Here is a 25,147-nt window from a genome sequence, read left to right on the forward strand (position 1 = left end):
CAAACTTACTAAGAGAAAAAGAGAATGTACACACATAAACAGAATCAGAAATGACAAAGGAAAAATCACGACGGACAACACAGAAATACAAAAAATTATTAGAGAATACTATGAAAATCTATATGCTAACAAGCTGCAAAATCTAGAAGAAATGGACAACTTCCTAGAAAAATACAACATTCCAAGACTGACCAAATAAGAAACAGAAAATCTAAACAGACCAATCACTGGTAAAGAAATTGAATCGGTAATCAAAAAACTACCCAAGGAAAAAACCACCTGTGCCAGATGGATTCACCACTGAATTTTATCAGACATATAGAGAAGACATAATACCAATTCTCCTTAAAGTTTTCCAAAAAATACAAGAGGAGGAAATACTTCCAAACTCATTCTATGAAGCAAGCTTCACTCGAATACCAAAACCAAGCAAAGACCCCACCAAAAAAGAAAATTACAGACAAATATCCCCAATGAACATAGATGCAAAAATACTCAACAAAATATTAGCAAACCGAATTCCAAAATACATCAAGAAGATCATACACCATGATCAAGTGGGATTCATCTCAGGGATGCAAGGACAGTACAACATTCGAAAATCTATCAACAACATCCACCACATCAAAAGAAAGAATGACAGAAACCACCTGATCATTTCCATAGACGCTGGAAAAGCATTCGACATAATTCAACATCTATTCATGACAAAAACTCTCAACAAAATGGGTATCGAGGACAAGTACCTCAACATAACAAAGGCCATATACGACAAACCCAAAGCCAACATCATACTTAACAGTGAGAAGCTGAAAGCTTTTCCTCTAAGATCGGAACAAGACAGGGATGCCCACTCTCCCCACTGTCATTCAACATAGTACTGGAGGTCATAGCCACGGCAATCAGGCAAAACAAAGAAATACAAGGCATCCAGATTGGTAAAGAAGAAGTTAAACTGTCACTTGCAGATGACGTGATATTGTACATAAAAAACCCTAAAGACTCCATCTAAAACTACTAGAACTAATATCTGAATTCAGCAAAGTTTCAGGATACAAAATTAATACACAGAAATCTGTTGCCTTACTATACACTAACAATGAACTAACAGAAATAGAAATGAGGAAAATAATTCCATTCACAATTGCATCAAAAAGAATAAAATACCTAGGAATAAACCTAACCAAAGAAGTGAAAGACCTGTACCCTGAAAACTATAAGATACTCTTAAGAGAAATTAAAGACGACACTAACAAATGGAAACTCATCCCATGCTCTTGGCTAGGAAGAATTAATATCGTCAAAATGGCCATCCTGCCCAAAGCAATATACAGATTTGATGCAATCCCTATAAAATTACCAACAACATTCTTCAACGAACTGTAACAAATAGTTCAAAAATTCATATGGAAACAACAAAGACCCCGAATAGCAAAAGCAATCTGAGAAAGAAGAATAAAGTGGGGGGGATCTCACTCCCCAACTTCAAGCTCTACTACAAAGCCATAGTAATCAAGACAATTTGGTACTGGCACAAGAACAGAGCCACAGACCAGTGGAACAGATTAGAGACTCCAGACATTAACCCAAACATATATGGACAATTAATATTCGATAAAGGAGCCATGGACATACAATGGGGAAATGACAGTCTCTTCAACAGATGGTGCTGGCAAAACTGGACAGCTACATGTAAGAGAATGAAAACTGGGTCACTGTCTAACCGCATACACAAAAGTAAACTCAAAATGGATCAAAGACCTGAATGTAAGTCATGAAACCATTAAACTCTTAGAAAAAAAAATAGGCAAAAATCTCTTGGACATAAACATGAGCGACTTCTTCATGAACATATCTCTCCGGGCAAGGAAAACAAAATAAAAAATGAACAAGTGGGACTATATCAAGCTGAGAAGCTGTACAGCAAAGGACACCATCAATAGAACAAAAAGGTACCCTACAGTATGGGAGAATATTTTCGTAAATGACAGATCCGATAAAGGCTTGATATCCAAAATATATAAAGAGCTCACACACCTCAACAAACAAAAAGCAAATAATCCAATTAAGAAATGGGCAGAGGAGCTGAACAGACAGTTCTCCAAAGAAGAAAATCAGATGACCAACAGACACATGAAAAGATGCTCCACATCGCTAGTCATCAGAAAAATGCAAATTAAAACCACAATGAGATATCACCTCATACCAGTCAGGATGGCTACCATCCAAAAGACAAACAACAACAAATGTTGGCGAGGTTGTGGAGAAAGGGGAACCCTCCTACACTGCTGGTGGGAATGTAAATTAGTTCAACCATTGTGGAAAGCAGTATGGAGGTTCCTCAAAATGCTCAAAATAGACTTAGCATTTGACCCAGGAATTCCACTTCTAGGAATTTACCCTAAAAATGCAGCAGCCCAGTTTGAAAAAGACGGATGCACCCCTATGTTTATCGCAGCACTATTTACAATAGCCAAGAAATGGAAGCAACCTAAATGTCCATCAGTAGATGAATGGATAAAGATGTGGTACATATATACCCAATGGAATATTATTCAGCCATAAGAAGAAAACAAATCCTACCATTTGCAACAACACGGATGGAGCTAGAGGGTATTATGCTCAGTGAAATAAGCCAGGTGGAGAAAGACAAGTACCAAATGATTTCACTCATATGTGGAGTATAAGAACAAAGAAAAACTGAAGGAACAAAACAGCAGCAGAATCACAGAACCCATGAATGGACTAACAGTTACCAAAGGGAAAGAGACTGGGGAGAATGGGAGGGTAGGGATATATAAGGGCAGGGAAGAAGAAAGGGGGCATTACGATTAGCATGTATAATGTGGGGGTTGGGGGAAAGGGGAGGGCTGTGCAACACAGAGAAAGACAAGTAGTGATTGTACAACATCTTACTATGCTGATGGACAGTGACTGTAATGGGGTTTGTCGGGGAGACTTGGGGTAGGGGAGAGCCTAGTAAACATAATGTTCTTCATGTAATTGTAGATTGATGATAACAAAATTTAAAAAATGCTTAAAAAGAAAAAAAGAATAAAATACCTAGGAACAAACCTAACCAAGGAAGTGAAAGACTTATACCCTGAAAACTACAAGACACTCTAAAGAGAAATTAAAGAGGACACTAACAAATGGGAATTCATTCCATGCTCTTGGCTAGGAAAAATTAATATTGTCAAAATGGCTGTCCTGCCTAAAGCAATCTACAGATTCAATGCAATGCCTATCAAAATACCAACAACATTCTTCAATGATCTGGAACAAATAGTTTTAAAATTCATGTGGAACCACAAAAGACTCCAAATAGCCAAAGCAATCCTGAGAAGGAAGAATAAAGCAGGGGGCATCTTGCTTCCCAACTTCAAGCTCTACTACAAAGCCACAGTAATCAAGACAGTTTGGTTACTGGCACAAGAACAGAGCCACAGACCAGTGGAACAGAATAGAGTCCAGATATTAACCCAGACATATACAGCCAATTAATATTTGATAAAGGAGCAATGGACATATAATGGCAAAATGGCAGCATCTTCAACAGCTGGTATTAGCAAAACTGGATAGCTACATGTAAGAGAATGAAATTGGAACCTTGGCCAACCCCATATACAAAAGTAAATTTGAAATGGATCAAAGACCTGAATGTAAGTCATAAAACAATAAAACTCTTAGAAAAATACATAGGCAAAAATCTCTTGGACATAAACATGAGTGACTTCTTCATGAACATATCTCCCCGGGCAAGGGAAACAAAAGCAAAAATGAAAAAGTGGGACTATATCAAGCTGAAAAGCTTCTGTACAGCAAAGGACACCACCAGTAGAACAAAAAGGCATCCTACAGTACGGGAGAATATATTCATAAATGACAGATCTGATAAAGGGTTGACATACAAAATATATCAGGAGCTCACACACCTCCACAAAGAAAAAGCAAATCCAATTAAAAAATGGGCAGAGGAGCTGAACAGTTCTCCAAAAAAGAAATTCAGATGGCCAACAGACACATGAAAAGATGCTCCACATCGCTAGTCATCAGAGAAATGCAAATTAAAAACACAATGAGATATCACATCACACCAGTAAGGATCGCCACTGTCCAAAAGACAAACAACAACAAATATTGGTGAGCATGTGGAGAAAGGGGAACCCTCCTACACTGCTGGTGGGAATGTAAACAAGTTCAACCATCGTGGAAAACAGTATGGAGGTTCCTCAAAAACCTAAAAATAGAAATACTGTTTCACCCAGGAATTCCACTTCTAGAAATTTACCCTAAGAATGCAGCAGCCCAGTTTGAAAAAGACATATGCCCCCCTATGTTTATTGCAGCAGTATTTATAATAGCCAAGAAATGGAAGCAACCTAAGTGTCCATCAGTAGATGAATGGATAAAGAAGATGTGGTACATATACACAATGGAATATTATTTAGCCATAAGAAAACAAATCCTACTATTTGCAACAACATGGGTGGAGCTAGAGGGTATTATGCTCAGTGAAATAAGCCAGGCGGAGAAAGACAAGAACCAAATGATTTCACTCATATGTGGCTTATAAGAACAAAGAAAAAACTGAAGGAACAAAATAACAGCAGAAACACAGAACTCAAGAAGGACTAACAGTTACCAAAGGGAAAGGGACTGGGGAGGATGGGTGGGAAGGCAGGGATAAGAGGTGGGGGAGAAAGGGGGCATTAAGAATAACATGTATAATGTGTGGTGGAAGGTACAGGGAGGGCTGTGCAACACAGAGAAGGCAAGTAGTGATTCTACAGCATCTTACTAAGCTGATGGACAGTGACTGTGATGGGGTATGTGAGGTGGGGGTCTTCTTGATGGGGGAGTCTAGTAAACATAATGTTCCTCATGTAATTGTAGATTAATGATACCAACATAATAAAGAAAAAAGGCTTATATATGGACACTTAGCTAGACATCATGTTTGGAGACGAGTTACATGGTTGGTGTCTTTTCCTTCTGGTCCAGAAATTGGCTGCTTCTGCTTGAAGTGGCACAGGGGTGTCGGGTCACTGTTGGTACCACCCCGTGGTTAAGACCTCAGATCCTCTGCAGCATTACTCATCCTGTCTTTCCAACCTAACAGTTTGAGACAATCTTCTAAATCAAATTCCAGCCACACCTCCATGGTAAAACTTGTCATACTTGGTGGTGAGGCTGCGTTGGAATTTCAGTGCAGGAGGGCAGTGATTTTGGAAGGATGGATGCGGGGTGTGGTGGGCAGGCTCACAGCACCCTGGTGAGGCCTGAGCTCCACTGGGGCCCAGTGGCTGCTGCAGAGAGGGGCCCACATCCAGCTGCATGAAGCTGTACCTTCTCCCAGTCCTCCCAAACCCACGGCTGCTGCTGTGTGGGTCCTGACATGGTCACTGTCTGACTCCCCCATGGAGTGTCAGGGCCGAGGAGAGGGGCTTGGTCTGCTTTGTTCATGGTGGTGCCCACACCAAATCAACAGCCCTTCATTTTAGCAGAAGGGGTGCTCACTAACACTGGCTCTCCATTTCCTGAGCAGTCAGATGAGTGGTAAACCTGGGGAAGCTGTAGATGCAGGAGTGGGACATCCAGGCCAAAGCTGGCTGTCCTCAGGGGGAGCGCTGGACCTTCCTTGGCAGGCACATGGGTCACATTTTACTCTGTTTTCATCATCATCCATGTTACACTTCCCATGGAGTAGCTCATGTCCTCCCTCATCCTGAGAAAGACGGCAGCTCCATGGAGCAGCTGTGCACCAGCAGGAGGGACTGGCACCAGGCACAGTGACTGAAGAGCCTGTGTGCACGATCAGGGGCCTTTCTGAAAGCAGCACAGCCACTGACATTTACTAACACAATAACATAGGCCATGTTTCCTACAGCAGGGACATCTTGGGGAATAACCTCCAAATTTGTAGTTTTCATACCTGGCTCTAGTTACTTAGAAAATGAGCCTATCCGCAGGACTTCATGCTCTGTCTGCAGAGGATCAATGAGACTGCTGCCATTGGCAATATGCTGTTTGTTTTCTCTCACAGTGTTTTGTATTAGACTTTTTTATTGAATAGGCTTTTTAATTAGAGAACAATACTAGATGCTCATGAAGGAAATGAAACTTACCATTGTATACTGTGCATTCTCCAAATTCCTGGATGTGGCCCCTCCTCCATGTTATTCCCACTTTCTTGGGTGTCCTTAGGGCAATTTTCTTTTTTTCTATTTACTTTTTTCTTTTTATTGAAGTGTCATTGAAATATAATCTTATGATGGTTTCACATAAACATTTAGTTTCAACATCACCCATATTACCAAGTTCCTCCACAACCCCATTGTAGTCACTGTCCATCAGCATAGTAAGATGATAGAGTCACCACTTCTTCTCTGTGCTGTACTGCCTTCCCCGGGCACACCCCTACATTATGTGTGCTAATCATAATACCCCTTAATCCCCTTCTCCCTCCCTCCCCACCTGACCTCCGCGTCCCCTTTCCCTTTGGTAACTGCTAGCCCCTTCTTGGAGTCTGTGAGTCTGCTGCTCTTTTGCTCCTTCAGTTTTTTCTTTGTTCTTATACTCCACAGATGAATGAAATCATTTGATACTTGTCTTTCTCCACCTGGCTTATTTCACTGAGCATAATACCCTCTAGCTCCATCCATGTTATTGCAAATGGCAGGATTTCTTTTCTTTCTTGTGCCTGAATAGTATTCCATTGTGTATATGTACCACATCTTCTTTATCCATTCATCTACTGATGGACACTTAGGTTGCTTCCATGTCTTGGCTATTGTAAATCCTGCTGTGATAAACATAGGGATGCTTATGTCTTTTTGAATCAAGGATCTTGTTTTCTTCAGGTGAATTCCTAGGAGTGGAATTCCTGGGTCAAATGGTATTTCTATTTTTAGTTTTTTGAGGAACCTGCATATTGCTTTCCACAACACTTGTATCAATTTATATTTCTACTAACAGTATAGGAGGGTTCCTATTTCTCTGCATCCTCGCCAGCATTTGTTTCTTATCTTTTTGATGTTGGTCATCCGGACTGGTGTGAGGTGATAGCTCATTGTGGTTTTACTTTGCATTTCCCTGATAATTAGCGATGTGGAGCATCTTTTCATGTGCCTGTTGGCCATCTGCAGGGAAATTTTCTCTCTATATAAAGATACCCGTATATTTACTTGGCTACATAAAGAATTTTTAAATCCCTAGTAGGATCATACGTTATATTATGCTTTACCTTTGTTCTATAATTATGGCTCTGTACTACTGAAAACTCATTTTTTCTTTCTTTCCAGATAAGTGCATTTGCTGCCTCTTGTATTAGGAGGCATCCTATTTATTTTCTAATGCAATAATTGCTAATTCTTCATTTTAACTTCCTTGTAACCAGAAAATGTTTTCTTTATAGACAGTTTAGTTTATTTAAAACTACTCCTAGAACATCAGGTTTTTCTCAGAGGCAGTCTACTATTTTGGTTATTTCTGCTTGCTTTAGCCAGTAATTTTTGGCACAATTAGAAACTTCTCCCTAAGTCATCTGTGGAGCAATTTTATGATGCTTCCTATAGGCTGTATACACAGTATAATTATTTTCAGTTTTATGACAGTTGAATGCACCCACTATAATTTAATTACAAAATTAGAGATATTTAATGTATGTAAAATATTCACTGTCAGCATTCATAAACTAGAGAACAGATGCTGTCCAGCAAGATAGGATCTGTAACGTTTTAATAACTCACCAGGCCTTCCTAGCAGCTTTAGTAATAAACTTACCAGCTCTAGTATATTTAAGTTCCTATTCATACTTGGGGTTGTATAAAAGGGGTTTATTAATCCCTTAGCAACAGTAAGGGATTAGGAAATGTTAGTAAGTAAATGGATATGCTTAGATGTGGTTAATAAATGCATTTATTGGGCTGTTTAGTGAGAAGTGGGTTATGGAAAAATGTTTGGGACGAGGTTGAGCTCTCACAGAACAAAATTCTCTGTTCATGGTCCTTTCACCACAGGGCTAGGATTCTCCATAGGTACATGAAATACTCTGAAAGGGAACTTCAGCAACTTTATGACTTAGAACCAAGTTTAGGGTAGAAGGTGGATTTCTAAATGGGGTCACTGAGGAATTTGACTGGGAGGTTTCAGCAAGCCGGGATTTTGTGGTCAATGAGCTGTGTTCCCAAGGTACGGGTGTGAATGCAGCAGAGACCAGCGGCCAGAACCAAGGCCACAGGGATACTGGCATGCTTCAAAGGCCCCTCTGCCTGGTGTTCCCTCTCTGACTTTGCCACAGGAGATCTGGAAGCTCAGCCAAATTCAAGAGGTGTAAGGAAAGTGCTAGAAGATAAAATCCAAGAGGTAGCAGCCTCACAATGGACAGTCCCTAAGTTCCTGGCTGTCCTAAATGGCACACTTTTCCATGACTTTGACCCACTTGTCTTTGTGCCAGGTGTAAATGTGCTGGGGACAGTGAGGACAGAGTGAAACAGCCTCCCCCTGTGGGTCAGTCTGGTTGTGGAGAGAAGTTTGACCAGACTTGCAGCTGTGGTGTAACTTGGGTAGAGCTGTTGAGAAGGGCCCAGTGGCCTGAGCCCGTGGCCACAGGACAACCCATCTAGATGGGGTGTGATGGAAGGCCAGGCTCCTGAGGTGGCTGGGAGGGGCCACGGTGCCTGAGGGCAAGACTGGCTCATAACAGCTCACCCTGGAGGACACACCCATGCCTTCTGTGCCCTGCCTGAATGCATGTGCAGTCCCTCTCCTTGTGTCCCCACCTGTGATTTGTTGGTGCTGCAGTGCTGGCCCTGTGCACAGCAGAGGTGGGGACTGAGCCATGGAGAAGGAACTTAGTGGTGGGAATGTCCTTCCCACTACTCCACGTTACTGTACAGAAGGACTACCAAGTCTTTCTAATAGATATTTCTAAGGAGTGAGTCTTTGGGGTTGAATAGTATCCCCTGAAAAAATTCAGGTCCATCTGGAGCCTCAGAGCATGACCTGTTTGGTGGGGGGTGGTGTCTTTGCACATGTATAAGGTTAGGTCAGACTAGTGCATGGAGGGCCCTAATCCATGACTGGTGTCCATACAAGAGATGACATCCAGGGAGAAGGCCTGTGAGGCAGAGGCAGAGATGGAGGTAATGTTTCTATGAGCCACGGCGTGCCAAGGCTGCTGTGCTGCCAGGAGCAGGGCAGGGCCTGAGCGTTGGGAGACTTCACGGTACCTGCAGGACAGTGAGCGTAAATGCTGCTGTTTCACACACCCAGCATGTGGTGCACCACATGGCCCGAGGATTTTTACCCTTGAGAAGCCCAGTTGCGTTTTCTTTTATTTTGTTTTCCCTAAAGGACTGAGCTAATTCTTTACACAGCTTAGCTCTTCAGTAAAAGCTTTCCAATATGTGGTGTTTGACCTCAAGGTCTTTTTGCCATCTCCCTCCAAATGTGTGGAAACTGAATCCATGATCACAGTGGACCCCAGACATGACTGCAGACCTCTGGGACAGTAAAAGAACTGCAGTCGGGAAACCTCTGTTTCTGCCTGAGATTAGATGAAGACACTCCCATATCTCTGAATATTAAATGATGCCCATGGCTGGGCAGGTCAGGGCATGGAAGACCACAGGGGCTGGCTCCCAGGTCACACCCCAGGCCAGCTGGTATTGCAATAAAGCTCATCTCCTAATCTCAGTTGGCCTGAATTATTTGTCTTAATTTGGCCTAAACTCAGGTGGGAGTAAGGGGTGTTACTCAGCACTTGAGTGTGCTGGTCATGGTGGTGGTCAAGCAAAGCTGGCGATCAGTAGTGACACTAATGTGGGAGACCGAGAACTAGGACAGGCATGCCAGCCACGGGCTTCTCAGGTGAGCTTGGTGCGGCCAGCCGCCGCTTCTGTGATCGCTTTGAGGATGCTCTTTATGCAAACATAACAAAGTCACAGAGTGACTTTTCTCACAAAGGTTATTGTATAGTTGTCATACTTACAGTGTTATTTCTAGGCTTTCCAGTCATCAGGGCTAGAAGGATGAGTCAGCATTTTCTTTTTTCCCCTCTGGAAATAGAGGCAGGAAACGAGTGTGAGAGGTGGGGACAATAACTCCCATTTTCAGAGAAATTGGAGGTAGACGCTGTTCACATATTCCGAAGTATGTGTAAGGCTTCCCTGGAGCAGCTCAGATTGCGGAGGAGGCTAGAAGACCTGAACAGGTGTGTTCCACTTGGAAGACTCAGCATCTGACCTGAGAAACCCCAGGCCCGGTAGGGCCCAGGTTCTGGTGCCGAGTCCCTGCTTCCAGCAGGTGAAGGTGTCAGAGAGAGGCAGGAAGTCCATCACCCAAAGTCACATGGAGGAGCCTCAGTCATGAAAACCAGCTTTCCCAGGAGCAGTGGGGGAGGGAAGGGCCAGCACTTGGGCAAAGAAGCCTAGAAAGGGACCCTGGTCCCCAGGAGAACCTCCTGAGGTGCTGACAGACTTGGTCCTCATTTGAAAAGACAGACTTCACTCCAGGGAGCTGAACTGGTGACACAGGGTCCGATCCCAGAGAACTAGTTTTCCAGAGGAGGCCATGTGCCTCACCTAATGTCAGCCTCTTCATGTCATGTTGGTTACGATCACTATGGCTTATATTTCAATTTTAACAGATTTATGCTTAGCCTTTTTCCTCTTTCTTTTAAGCTACTGCAGCTAATTGCAAAATCTCAGTTAACGTCATTGAGTGGTGTGGCACAAAAGAATTACTTCAACATTTTGGATAAAATCGTTCAAAAGGGTAAGGTGATAACTGATATTTTTAATGGCCTAAATCTTAAATAGAAATTTAGTTCAAGAAGGTGGGATTTTTCTTTTCATTTTCCCCAGTATGTATATTGTGAAGTAGACAAGAATACAGGTTTGTCCCTTCAGTTCTTAATGTTTTGTTACTATTGTTTACTTCTTTAAAAGTTGTTTTTGCAAACAAAGGAATGTATCAAGAAAGATAATTAATCCCAGAATTTACAAAAGATATTTTACCTTTTTAGGTAAGCCAGTCACACTACACTTCAGTTATAAAATATTTCCGTAATAGGCAAGGTTGTGACTTAGTTTCTTAAGCATTAAATAAGCCTGTAATTTTTTTTTAATTTAATGCTTCTCTTGATTAATTAGTTGCCAATCACAAGTGAAACATTACATTTCAGACCATGAGTTTATGTATATGTATGAATTTATGAGTGCAAATATAAGGTATTAAAAAATATCATTCCCTTTATGATAAGTATGAAAGAAAAGAGAGACAATTTTCAAGGCAAAATTATATATTCCACCAAAAATACACTACCAGGCAGTATTTAAAATTTTTAAAAACATCATACTGTAGTATCTCAGAAATGATGCCACTTTGGGGTTGTACTGAAATTAGATCAGTGTATTATACCACAATAAAAAATACATACATTCACCATCTTATCGTTTCTCAGTGCCCACCTCAGGGGCACTGAGCACTCACTGCTGTGGCTCCATCCCCACCACCATCCCCAGAACCTCCCATCCTCCCAGACAGACCCTGTCCCACGAAAGGCTCACTACCCCAACCCTGGCCCCTGGCCCACTGTCCTACTGTCCCCATGTTTGTGGACTTGACATCTAGGACCTTGTGTAAGTGGAATCCCGCAGATGCGACCCCCTGCCCTGGCTCTCACCGGGCAGAGTCCTCAGGGTCCATCCATGTGGCAGGGGTACCGGGACCTCCTGCCTTTCTAGGGCTGGACAGTGTTCCTTTGTTCCACTTCTTGCTGACCTGTGTTATCTGTCAACAGACAGTGGGTTATGAAATTAGATCATTTTTAACAAAGGTGGTGAACTGTATCAGTCCATAGTATGCTTTTGTTTATTCCAGTTCTTGATGACCATCAAAATCCTCGCCTAATCAAAGGTCTTCTCCAGGACCTGAGCTCCACACTTTGCATTCTCATTAGAGGAGTGGGAAAGTCGGTATTGGTGGGGAATATCAATATTTGGATTTGCCGATTAGAAACTGTTCTCACCTGGCAACGACAGCTACAGGATCTTCAGATGACTAAGGTACAAATTCCTGGCCTCATAACGATGACGCTGTTTTAATCTACAATTACATGAGGAACATTATTTTTACCAGACTCCCCCCATCACCAAGTCCCCCCCACATACCTCATACAGTCTCTGTCCATCAATGACACTTGGTTTTTATATTGCAAGGCATTACTTCTTCTAAGCGTATGGGAAAGACTATTCCAGCTCTTTGGAAGATTTTTTTCTTTACCTTTTCCTAAATGTTACTTATGTTGTTTAAAGGTGGATCCAGGACAAAAAGACCCTGAAATGGCTCAGAGTTGTTTTTGCAAAATGGGGGTGGAAATTGTTATAAGAGCCCGTCCTGAGTGATGAGGTGGTAAACTGATTTACCTTCAAGGAAATACGGGGTCTGAGGCTGAGAGAGCATCCCATAAAGTAGGCCGAGCTGCTTACAAGTGACTCCAGGCGCATCCCCGGTCCCTTCCGCAGGCTGGCGTTTTCTCTTATTGTTGTACATTGTGTCTTGTTTCCCTGTGTATTTGTTGTTCTTTGGCAAACTGCACATTTGGAAAAGAAGGTGCAAATCACGTCAAGTCACTTTTGATTTTTCTTTTTTTCCTGGTAACTACTTTCAGCAAGAAAAGTTGTAACAGCATTGTCTAACACGAAGCATTGTAGTAAGCATGCCTATTGCTCTGTAAGACAGAGAACAGGTGGAATATGTACCTTAGTGGCCTAAAAGCATGATTTACTGTCCAAACTGCCTTCTCTCGGGGCTAAATTCCCTGTGGCCACTGTACTCACCCGAGGCTCCCTGGGAAGACAGTTGTCAGAAGTGACCTTGGAGGACCTTAACCTATGGCCATTTCCTTGCCACCTAAATTTGGTATTTACAGAAAGAGTAGTGGTTCCCTAGTTATGGATCTGAACTTATTAACCAAACATGGGTGTCAATAAGAGCTCAGATGTGAACATAGGAATCCAAAGCTCGTCATCATTAAGCTACCAGCTTGTCTTAAAAAATATCTGCTGAACAATGAGAGCTTCCCTTTATTTAATTAAGACTTACTGTGAGACATAAGGCTATGGGGTATAAAACCCCTCTAAACTGCAAATGAGGACGACCTTTGTCTTCCTGTCCTTGGCCACGAGGCCTGTCTCTTGGACTGTTCATAGTCACCCAGGTGGCCTGGCGAGCCCTAGTGTGCGCTGTGGTCAAGGGAGCCCTCTACTCCAGGAAGAGACCATGCCTCCGAGGATCTGGGTAGTCTTCATGCTGAATTGAGTAGATTCAACTTTGTGACTTAATCTTATAAAAAGGCTAGTTTTTAATCCTTCTGAACAAGTGCTGGTACCTCACTGAATAGAGGCGGCCCAGGTATGTGGGGCCAGGCAGCTGGGAAGCGAGCTCACCCAGCTCCCCAGGTTAGCAGGCAAGGGGCCTCAGCATGGTGCAGCTATGGCCCAGGAGCGGCCCTGGCTTGGTGTCTGCTGTTTGTCCCTGAGGCAGTGTTTGTGAGCTTTGTGAGCAGTGTGCATGTGAAGCCACAGGCCTTGCTCCTCTTGCTCCTAAAACAAAGGGACTGTGCTGCTTAAGCTGTTCTTAAAGTACGATGCTCACAAAGCACCGTCACACTGAAACGTCCATGTATTACCTCACTCAGCAAGTGGGCTTGAGATGCAGAAAAGACAGTTCCTGCTGGCAGGTGCTTCCGCAGGGAGGAATTGCCACTGAGAGTATCCCCTTTCCTGATTAGAATCGTAACAGGGCTGCCTCTCTGTCCCTGCCAGGGGCTGAGTGGTCGTGCCAAGATCCATACCTTCCCCACCTGCCATCATGCCTCCCTAAGCCTGTGACTTCAGCAGGATACTGAGCTCCTGTCCCATACAGGCGTTTGTCATGGTAAGGGGAAGAATGAAGCTTCTGATAGAAAAGACCTACATGTCTCAGCCTCAGCACTGAGGCTGCTGTTGGGGACAGTCTGCATGGGTACACCCTGCCAGTGATGGGCAGGGCAGGCGGCCCGAGAACCAAGGGGCTCAGTCACAGGCGACTGCTTGTTCGCACATCACTGTCAGCAGGTGCCTGCTCAGTCCTTGCACAAAGCCTACATGAGAACCCATCCCGGAGGAGGCAGGTGCACCTCTGTTCTGCATGAAGCGAAGCAACATGTGTGACATACACCACATGCAACCAAGACATCAGCTTTATAAGCTGCGCCCAGTGAGGTGGGGATGAGACTAGGGCTGTGAGGTTTGCACCATGTGGATACATGAGAAGACATTTGTGCCCTGAAGTGCTAAGGGTGTATTTCCAAAACCAGCACTGTGCCCACCAGCACATCTGCTGTACCTGACACCTCAGACACCAGGCTGGGGGCCAGTGTGCTGCTTTCTGTGCTGGGACCTAAGGCCGCTGAAGCAAGCAAACAACTGGAGGCAGCGTGTCCTCGAGTCAGAGAGTGCCTGCTGCTCCAGAAGTGTGCAGTGTGGCCTGCAGTCCAGACAATCCACTGCCCCTGCTGAGGTAGCAAGCTGCTGTGAGAATCAGGGCGAGGAGTGAGCCTAGCTGCAGCCTCTACCCCTCCTGGCACAGCAGCCCTGGGCTGTGCCCAGAGGCACACGTGTGGTATCACCCATGACTTGTATGCAGGAGGATGGAGCTTATAGATCAGAAAACGAGGATTCACAGCCAGGACCACTGGCAACTCTCAGATCAGTCACTGAGCTGAGCGAATGGGGCCTGTGAATGCTCTTTCCCAGAGCACCATGAGCCATGGCCACATGCTGTCCCGTGGCACACGTGCAGGGATGAGAGGGGCCGCCAGCAGCCACAGCCCCAGTTCTCTGGCTCCACTCATAGCTGGTCTGAGGCCTCCGGCAGCTCTGAGGGAACACGTGACCCCATAGTGGGCACTGCCACTCGTCACTGGGGCCTCCGTGCTCTGAGATGCTCACTCAGCTGCCCACCAGGGCCTGGCTGACTGAGCGCGTGCACTGTCTCCCCAACAGGCGAACGACGGCCTTACTCTCAGCGACCTCCCTTTGCACATGCTGAGTGACATCTTGTCCCGATTCTCAGATGGCTGGGATATCGTCACCTTGGGCCAGGTGACGCCAGCGCTGCGTGCACTCAGTGAGGACAGGCAACTGTGGAGGAGGCTCTGCCAGCATCACTTCACGGAGCAGCAGGTGCGTGCACTCCCCTGGGGGTCAGGTGTGTTCATGTCCAGGTGTATTTTTAAGGAACTGGGAATCATCAGATGTAACAGTCACATACAGCTTTGCGCCTGCAACTTGTAAAGTTTATTTTTCATAATCTTAAAGCAGCCCAGACAAACAAGAGCGACTTCTCAACAGTCCATACAAGGGTGTCACTCCACTTTCCTGCCTCTCCTGGACTGACTTGAATGCCAGCTGTGCCTCTGCCCACGTGGTGCATCATGCAGGGAGGGCCTCTTGAGTTGGGTGTCTGCCCCTGGTGCTGCCCACGCAGAAACGCAGTCTATGTACTCCTGCGTGTCGAGCCCACTGTGGGACAGCACAAAGCATGTGGGCAGCAGGGGGTGTATCCTGCTCAACATCCAGACTGAGCCCTGCTCGGCCAGGTCTGCCCTTTTGCGTTGCGTGGATGTTTTAGGGCGTCTGCTGTGCATGAGACAAGGGGGTGGTCAGGGGCAAGCACACATGTCCCATGCCCCAGAAGTTCTACTGAGGGGAGGCAGCTGGCCCACAGCATTAGCTACAGGTTTGGTTGGTGTCATAACTGACACTGTGATGTGGCACAGGATTTCATGCACAGCACACAGGCCAATGCTGCCTGCTCTCGGAGGCTGGGCAGGGGCAACAGAGTTTCTGGAGAAAATTTTAGGCTTCCTAGGCGATGAGCAGATTCTAGGCAGAGAGGATTCTGTGAGGAAAGGCCCTGGCAGGGAGGAGTGTCATGTGCCAAAGAGGAAAGGCAGGGTGGGTGGTGCGGTGGCCTACCCAGGCCACATCAGACCTAGTCTACCTAGTCTTCACACACTGGGCCTAGGAAAGGTCATTCTTGTTTGAGGAACCAACTTGAGAGGGCAGCAAGGAGATCCACTGAGGTCGTGCTGAGGAGGTGGTGGCCCAGAGATGCGACCACTGACCTGGGCACAGTCTGGGGTTATGTGAGTGAACCTGAGGGAGAGACCAGGCGTTAGGTTGGAGCCAGGCAGGCTCAGGGGCCTTTCAAATATCCAAGTGACAGTCCCGAGGAAAGCTGAGGTACGATCTGAGCAGTCAAAGCGGAGTGGTCAGCAGAGAAAGGTCTTCAGGCCATGGGCCCTCTGGGGAGGATGGACAGGGCATCCCTGACAGCCATGCAGAAGAATGGCTGGATTAGTGACAGGTTAAGGGGGACCCATGGGAAAGCTGTTCTGGTGGACTTGTCAGGGGAGAAAAGAACAAGTCTGTGTGGGTTAGGAAAAGAGGAAAGCAGACCGGACTCCAGAGTCAGCATAGGAAGTGTGGGTGGAGAATTCCTTGGAGGATTTATTTGGAACCTAGGGAAATGCAGACCGAAGGTGTGTCTGCACAGAGGATGGCACTCTGCAGATGGTCCGGAGGGTGTGGGGCAGGTGCCTTCACCTTCTCCCCGCCTCAGGCCCCAGCATGCTGATCAGAGTGCCCGGTGGCCATTTCACAGAATATCCTCAACCATTTGTGAGGTCCTTGAATTTCCTTAAAAAACACTTCAAGGAAGCGTTTCCTCCAGTGTTCAATGTCAGATGTTTATACTCAGCAATTTGCACACGTAAAAGCACAGCCTTCAGAAAAGTGATCTGTCCTTCAGGGCTGAGTAATGGTAAGACTGGAAAAAAACTGCCATGCTGGAAACAGCCATGACAGCTGCTCAGGAAGACATACTGTGAAGTGACACGCGCATGGCAAGTAAGGGTGGGTGGCCCAACAGTCAGCAGGAGGCCATGTTGGGAGGCAGGTGAGGCAAGCACACTCGGCTGGAGCACGTTACAGATGGGGCCCCAGTCCAGAAACGGGCAGCTGGGCATCAGCTCCGTGTGAGCTTGGAAAGGACTGGCCCAGTGGATTTACTCCAGGAAAGGGCTCAGAAGGTGCAGACATCAATTCAGCTGGGCCTGTAACTATTTTTCTTCATCATCCAAGGTGTTCTCTTTGCAAATTCTATTAGAAACAAGAGTTTTCTCATTGACTCCCTAATAGTTTGCAAAGAAAGGCCTCAAAAGCCACTACTGAAGCGCTGCTGTGCAAGTGATTTGCAGTTACCAACAGAAAGATGTGCCCAGTGCACAACATGAGAGACCCCCTTCTGAGGGAACCCTGACCACCCCCGAGCCAGCACAGGTCAGGCTGCCCTGCAGTGTCTTCACACCTTTACTAAGGTGTATTCCCACTGCAGCCATTACCACAGCAAATTTTAGGACACTTCACCTCAGAGAACCCTGTGCTCCCCCAGCCCTCAGCAGCCCCTAATCCATTGCCCAGTACACTGGCAACATGGCATTTTCTGGACTCTATGGCTGAACCCCACTCACCAGCTAATGGCACCTGGGCTATCCCCCCGCCAGCCCACTGAGCTTTTGTTCCACGTCTGTGGATGTGTTTCCATCTCTCTTAGCCACACACCTTAGAGTGAAAAATCTGGATCTTGGCGACTGGGTTCAAATTCCTGAAGGCCTGTGAGGCTGGTCTGCATTCCCACGGCCAGGACAAGGGTCTCTACTTCTCCACATCCCCGCTGTCCTTGCTCCTTACCACCTGACTCTAAATTTAACCCCTGCCTCCCCCATCATGGGTGTGAAGCAGTGTCTCATTCCATTTCCTTGATGATTGACATGTTAAGCATCTTCTCGTGGGCTTGTTGGCCATTTATGTACCTTTGGAGAAATGTTTAAGTCCTTCGCCCACTTTATTTTTAATGAGTTTTAAGTGTTCTTTATATAATACAGTAGATACAAATCCCTTATCAGGTATATGTTATGTAACATTTATCTTTAACCTACTGATGTGTCACAGACGTCACTCCAGAATGGAACATTTCAATCTCTTTAATCCTTGGTGTTCCAGTGTACAGACACCATGATTTATTTGATTAGCCCTTTACTGGTTTAATCCAGCTAAGTTTAGTTTGAAATAATTCAATGTTTCATGCACTAAACTGTCTTTTAAAAACTGTTCTGCACTTAATGCTATGCTATGAAAATCATCTGATTCTGAACAGAATTTTGTTTATGTCTAGTTTTGTAGACATTTGATCCTCTCAGAAAAAGGCCATATCGAATGGAAGTTGATGTATTTTGCACTTCAGAAATATTACCCGACTAAGGAGCAGTACGGAGACACTTTACATTTTTGCCGGCACTGCAGCATTCTCTTCTGGAAGGTAACAATTTTAAATACACTGTTGGAATTGGAGGATTAACCTTTGGTGAAACAAATTATTAATCTGTGTATTTTAATGGTAATTATAAAAAAATTTAAAAAGAGAAATTCCATTTGTGATACAATGTATTTCACCAGATACCAGGGTGGGTAATAGGTGCATCAAAGTAAGATGTACAGCTTGTGGTCTGAGTCTCAGGTGCTGAGAGCTGCAGCCTGTGGTTCTCCTCGCCTTTGGATGACTCAGTTTCTCCCTTTGCAGCATGTGTCTGGCGCTTGTGGCCACTGTTCTGGGCCAGTGCCCCACACACCCCCCTTGTATCCCCAGGGAAGCCCTCTCTATCTTGCTGCCCAAGACCCGGCCCTCAGCCCAGGGTGCTGTGACCAGCCCGACCAGTTCTCAGGGATGGCCCCCAAATGGTCCCTTCTCAAAAGTTCTAAGAAGTCAGACTTTTCTTGAATCTGCAAGTCTGACCCTTCAGTGAAAAACGTCAACTCTGAAAACATCATCTTCAGCAGCTTCAGAGTCCAGTAAATTAGGGTCCTTCATCCTGTCACTTTTTCCTCTACCTGGACCATATCTCTGATTAACTTTCCCACACTCAGAGGTAAACTTTGGTAGGTTCCTCTCCAGTAAAATTTGATTTAACATATTAACATTTCATCATGGAATGTGCTTCCAGGGTCTGGCTTGAGTTTGAATCCTGTGGAATTTCAACAGGAATAGGGGCAATGCTCTGGTGGCCTGGTGCAGGCCCCTTGCTCAGAGCATGGCTGTGGGGCCTCATGTCTTCTTTGGGGTGACTGACCTCTGCCTGGTAAACACTACGCCTGTCTTTGTGTTATTTTGACAAACTCAACATTGTTGGCAAAGACATAAGTACTTTATAATCTTTTCATTTCAGCAGCATGGCTTCACTTTTAAAATTATAATCCATGTTTGAGGAGTGAATGTAAAGAGGTGTATAAACTCCATTAGAATGACACAATAAACACTTCAACATCATCAGAGGTGAGGGGTGTCGTGAGACTGGAGGACAAAGGGTGCCCGGCCAGAGCAGTCGCTCCGTGGACACTTCCTCAACAATGGGGACATCCTGGGTTCAAACTTTTTCTTGCCTGTTGCTTGGCATTTACTGAGAGGCACTTAGTAAATGTCTGAACGGGTCAGTGGGATTAGAGGTAGCGAGGAGCCTGCAGTCACCTGCTGGCAGGGTGGGGCACCTGGGGGTTGCACTAGCCTTTCCTGCGGGCCAGTTCTCTATCACAAGTACGTGCTGATGGTCATGGGCGCACCTGCAGGAGCAGGCTGGGTACTCTCAATTCCACTCTGAAGTGATACTCTCCAGCGGCCTGCTTATCTCCTGAACCGACTGTTTTATTCTTAAAAAGTATTAGAAGCAGTAATGTTTTTCTGGGGTAGAAGTTGTCCCATTTTGCAGGCAGCAGACATTTAAGGGTACTGGGCCCTCCCTGTACTTACACAGTACAGGGTTTCTGCTTTTTGGCTTGCTTTCCAGAAGATTGGCTTGAGGATGCTTCCTAGCAAGCCTTCTGTCACCCTTCATCCTGTGATGGACATTCACAGCAAGTCTTTCCTAATAAGATGGCTGCTCACAGCCTAGCTCACTGAGGCCATGTGCACCCACACTTTCACAGCTGCAGGGGCTGGCCTTGCAACACAATGCTTGCAGTCAGCTTTGTATTTCTGAGTACGTGTGTGGGAGTCTAAGAAAAAGGCCAATCTCTGGGCTATCCGGTGAAACCCAGTTCCTAGGGTTGCACCAAAGGCAGGCAGATCTCCCTGCACAGCCTGCAGACTGATGTGGGGCTGACTGGACCTGGTCCTCAGCTCAGCTGCTGTGTGGCCACCGGCAGGTCACGGGTCCCAGGGCCTTGTTTTGATGACACAACCTGCCATGCAGTTTAAGTTTGGAGCTCCCTGGTACACGGCCTCATCTGCTTTCAAGCTGGCGTCTTATGTGCACTGGGTGCACAGCTGGTGTCAGGGTTTAATGTCTACCTGCCTTTGCAAAGCCTCCAAAGGGGTTAGGAGGGGAAACAACGCATCATAAATACACAGTAGAGTCTCTGGTGCCCTGGTAGTCTGTGAAACAGGACTGCCCAGCATGGGGCCTGACCTTGGTGAGGGGCTGTTATTTCTTGCTCCTATAGCTTTTCCAGCTGGAGCCCTGCCCTCCCAACTGCATGAGTCTTCAGTGAACTGGACATGTTGGGGTGGGGGTCCAGCGCCACCAGGTAGGAAACAGGACTCTCACTTGCTGCCTGGGTGTGTCCGCTGCCCAGGGCATGGGTACGTGTCCAGTGCTCACACTGCAGGCTGCGGTGGCAGTTGGGAACAGACTGGTAGTTAGAACCTGAGACAAGGTGGTAGCTCCGAGATGCACCATCTGCTGCATTAGCTGCCGGGATAACATCCCACATGACCACCCTGTGCGGCCTGTGGGTCTCTGATGGAGGATGAAGCGGGGCGGCAGTGAGGAGGTGCTGGTGGACTAGCTGGGATGGTGTGTTGTCCAGACAGCAGGTTATTGCCGAGCTTGAGCTGGGAAACCATGAATTAGCAGAAAGGCACATTTCTAAGGGGGGCTGGCCTGTGCCCTGCTTACACGCAGACTCTAGTTAACATACAGTGTTCAGTCATTAAGGAAGGAAGGAAGGAATGACTGTAAACTGTATGTGGAAATACCTGAACTGCTCTGCATACTTCCCAGTGAGCACAGCAACCTCCTCAGCTGTCAGCCTGAGACTTACAGGACATGGAAATACTTGTCACTGTCAGAGACTCTTCCCATTGTCCATGGTGCCTTTTGTGCCTAATCTGACGCCATTATCATGCAAGCTTAATGATGATTTTGCTTACTTCTGTAAAACACATAATATGCATCAAACCTAAATGCCTATATGTGCTGCCTCCTCCTAATCTTATATTTTCCTTTTTTCTTCCCACCCTGCATTCCTTCCTGATTCTTTCTTCACGATCTTAAAGGACTGCCGCCTTGCTTTATTATTCAAGGTACCTCCCTGCTTTACCATGTGTGTCGTACATAAACCGAGGCGTCGTGACATGCCAGCCTGCCATAATGCAGACCAACATGTTAGACCACAGCCCTCACTGATCCAGCATCATGGCACGTGTGTTTGACCATCACCCAAATGTGACTCTTGCTTATTTCAACCACCACCAAGGAATTTTCATGAAGCATCTTGTAGGCAGCCCTGGGCAAGGCTCAGCCTTAAGGGGAATTGGGCCAGGAGAGCTCCTCTAGGTACAGGGCACGCCCAGCAACTCCAGACAGGACATGCAGGTTCCTAGATCTCTTAAGAGTGTGTCAGTTGCTATACACAAAAACCTTGTTTTCTTTTTGCTAGTTTTCCCTTAAACACACTCCTGGGTCTCTGGTAGATTGTGAGCTCCCTGCTGCGGGGCTGGTGGTCGGGGTGCCACCCCAGCACTTCTAACTGCATGGGCCCCATGCATTGGGCTAGTGCTGGGTGGCCACAGGAAAGGGGAGGTACCAGGTCACGGCGGGGAGGAGGAGCACGGTGTCAGCCATGACTTGGGGGACAGAAACCCTGGGGTGCTACCCCTTCTCAGGCCCCAATCTCACCCACCTTAGCCAACTACCATGGCAGTGCCTGTGGGGCCCTCACCAGTTCCCCCACTGTCTCTGTGTCAGGCTAGGGCTGTTCCGTGGTCACGCCTCTCTCCTCTGTCCACAGGACTCGGGTCACCCCTGCACTGCCGCCGACCCCGACAGCTGCTTCGTGCCCGTGTCCCCGCAGCACTTCATTGATCTCTTCAAGTTCTGAAGGCGCCCTTGCCCTGCGGCTGTTGCTGTTGTGCACGGGAGCCAAGAGCTGCAGAGAACTGGCCCATGTGCACAGGCAGGAATGCACTGTTGTGTATTTCCATCTTTTGGGGGGCAGGGAGCCCAAGCAAAACCATTCCTACGTCCTTCTTTAAAAAGTTGCTTTAAGCATATTCAACTTGGCAAACATGCTGCAAAAGAGATTTGGGTTTTCAGCACCACAGTCTGTGTGCTAAACTGATAACAATCAGCCAAGAATAACCTTCTCATCAAATGACAATTTCCCAGTGTTGTACTGTTTGGGGGCAAGGAGCAGAACAGTTCAATTGGTCCTTGTTCATATATTGTGCAGAATATTTATTTTTCTTAAGATGCATTTTAACTGCAACGGCTGTGTCCAAATGAACCCTTTGAATGCATGTGAGTCCAGGGAACCATCTGCAAACCCATCTGGTGTTTGACCAGCAAACGTATGGGCGGCACTCAAGGACAGACGCTGATCTGCCAGCAGGAGGGGCTCTCACTGCACCGTGAGGGGCCTCACTGCTGGGTACCTGCCAACTGAGTCAGGGCCAGCCCATGTTACCTCACCTTGGCTGAGACTTCATAAAGTAATGAATCATGTTTATCATCTTACTAAAAAAAGTAGCGTTAACAATTTAGATACCACTTATTTAAACCTTAAAAAGATTGTTTTATCTTAAAGAAATGCATGTCCACTTTAGAAAACATTGAAAATAAAGGTGTGCAAAAAAATAAGTCACCATAATCCTGCCACCCAAAGGTAACTGCTTGTCAGAAAGAATGTGAACAATAGCCCCCCAGCAGCCACAGGAGGAATATGATGTGCTATGTATTTTCATCTTTGAATAGAGTTGGGGACTCAAGCAAAATAATTTTTACTTCAGTTTTTTTTCCTTCTAAGCATAGCAAGATTTGCAATTCTGCATATTTATAAATAAAGCTTCTGGATTTTCACCACATTCTGTGCTGAACTGACACTACAAGTGAGGAATATGCTTCTTAAATGTCAAATGATAGACGGTTTCCCTCCAGGTATGGTGTGGAGATCCAGCACCTGTGTATTCATAAAACCATAGCAATTCTATATACAATGTTGATTTTATAACCAGCCATTTTTTCAAAAGCATTTTTGCAAACATGGCTTTTTTTCTGGCTATAGAGTATCACACAGTTGGAAAAATCTGTTGTCATGACATTCAGGTTTTGATTTTTGCTATTAACATAACTGTGATAAGAGTCATTGTACTTAAACTTTTGTGCATCTGATTATCTCAAGATAAACACAAAGCAAGAGTGAAACTTTTTAAGGATGTTTCCAGACTGCTGGTGAGAATACACCTTGTCATGTCTTCCTAAGAGATGGGGAGCCGAGTGCCCACACTCTCTGAAGACTGGTGCTACTTAGACAGTTGAGGGTCAGTGCAATCTAGTATGTGGCTGAGCATTTCTTTTGTTTGTTCATTTCTGGTAAATTAGCTAATGGGTCATATTATTGTACTTTCATGTATGGGTCTTTTCTGTGTCAGCTTCTTCCTGAAAGGGTATTCCCTTTTTAAACCTGCAGTTCTTTTCCCAGAAACAGTTTTCATCGTGTAGGGAGAAGAGTCCTGCTGTTCCTTTATTGGCACATTTTGCAGGCAACAGACACACTCAAACCCCAAACTGCAAGTGCACGTTGGCAAACCTACACCGTGTATGAGGCACGGTGGTCCTGGGAGCACTAACAGGGACTCACTGGGCTGTGTGAGGCGAAGACCAAGTCAGGAGACAAGAGTAAGTGGAAGTGTCATGGTTCACACCCCTCAGCAGTGTTTCTCAACACAATTCCAGGCCACGGGCCTGCACTCTCCACTGGACCCAACCACACTTTCTCTGTTGAAGTGGAGATTTTAGGACACCCTTAGCCGCAGAGCAGGCGGTAAGTCTCACACCCTTTGTTCCCTAATAGGCGACACCACAGTCGGGGTGACCAGAGCTGCCTCACAGGAGTTGCCCACCAGGGAAAGCTGATGTGTGGACATCATCTCAGCTCCCCTTTGCCTACTTCAGGTGAGAAATATATTGTTTTGTACCTCAGTCTACAAACGTATAGGAGTCAGAAAAAGCCTACTGTAGAGTTTCTACAGTAGATCACCAAATGAAGCCATATCTGCCTGTTACGCATATTTACCAGATGGGGCTGCATGCAGAGAACTGTGTACTTAAGACAGTAAAGGTTTTGACCATGTACAACTTTTGCCGTAAGTGCTTTTAGAATCATACACTCAACACTCGCATAAGATGTTTGAATGCTAAGATGTTTGAATGCGGAATCGTACTCTCCAGCCTTGCTGACCCAGTCATTTGGCTGGTACGACCCTGCTCAGGTGTCGCTAGTTACTGTCATCGGCCTGGAGGCCCTTTCTGTCCAGCCAGAATGCATGCGGTGTTGCACAGCAGTGCTCCACTGTCAGGGAGTGTTCAGTCTTTCCCCCACAGGTGTGATGGTAGCTGTGTGCTTTTTGCAGGTGCCCTGATCAGGCTGAGGCTGTTGCTTTTTTTAATCAGGAAAGAGTGCTGGATTTTGTCATGTCCCTTTTCTGTCTCAGTGGTCGTGGGGTATGCTGAGTTAGTTGATTTTTTTTATGCTGAACCATCCTGCATTCTGGATTCAGATCACTAGTGGTTGTGGTGTGTAATCCTTATTATTAATGGCTGGAATAAGTTCGTTGGTATTTCCCCAAGAGTGTGTTCTGAGAGATCCTGGTGTGTTCCTTTCTTTGATTTTGGCTTCAGGGTGAGTGAGTTTCCCCCTCTGCTAGTTTTTGGAAGTGTGTAAAGGATTGGTGTCAATTCTGTGAGTGTTTGGTGGGATGTCTC

At 45.8% G+C, this 25,147-nt stretch overlaps 1 protein-coding gene and 1 long non-coding RNA gene across 10 annotated transcripts in view; one reads left to right on the forward strand and one right to left on the reverse strand.

Annotated features, from left to right (window-relative positions):
• FBXO25 (F-box protein 25) overlaps positions 1-25,147 on the forward strand; it is a 44,322-nt gene that overhangs the window by 17,134 nt on the left and 2,041 nt on the right. For 7 of the 9 annotated variants that reach the window (XM_036898199.2, XM_057505029.1, XM_036898205.2 and 4 more), the window contains 7 exons: positions 10,686-10,779; positions 11,887-12,071; positions 15,054-15,233; positions 18,289-18,432; positions 21,442-21,468; positions 22,176-24,061; positions 24,237-24,337. In XM_036898199.2, coding sequence (XP_036754094.1) covers positions 10,686-10,779; positions 11,887-12,071; positions 15,054-15,233; positions 18,289-18,432; positions 21,442-21,468; positions 22,176-22,265 — 720 coding nt within the window. In that variant the 3' untranslated portion in view covers positions 22,266-24,061; positions 24,237-24,337. The remainder of the gene's footprint in view (positions 1-10,685; positions 10,780-11,886; positions 12,072-15,053; positions 15,234-18,288; positions 18,433-21,441; positions 21,469-22,175; positions 24,062-24,236; positions 24,338-25,147) is intronic. The other 2 variants (XM_057505030.1, XM_057505031.1) reach the window with 2 other exon arrangements.
• LOC118918904 (uncharacterized) lies at positions 7,190-12,108 on the reverse strand. The gene is made up of 4 exons (XR_005027315.2): positions 12,035-12,108; positions 11,690-11,796; positions 9,995-10,059; positions 7,190-9,233 (listed from the first exon to the last, which is right to left on the reverse strand). It is a non-coding gene; the product is annotated as an uncharacterized LOC118918904 (long non-coding RNA).

The sequence above is a fragment of the Manis pentadactyla genome, chromosome 7 (genome assembly GCF_030020395.1).
Source record: "Manis pentadactyla isolate mManPen7 chromosome 7, mManPen7.hap1, whole genome shotgun sequence".
Taxonomy (NCBI): domain Eukaryota; kingdom Metazoa; phylum Chordata; class Mammalia; order Pholidota; family Manidae; genus Manis; species Manis pentadactyla.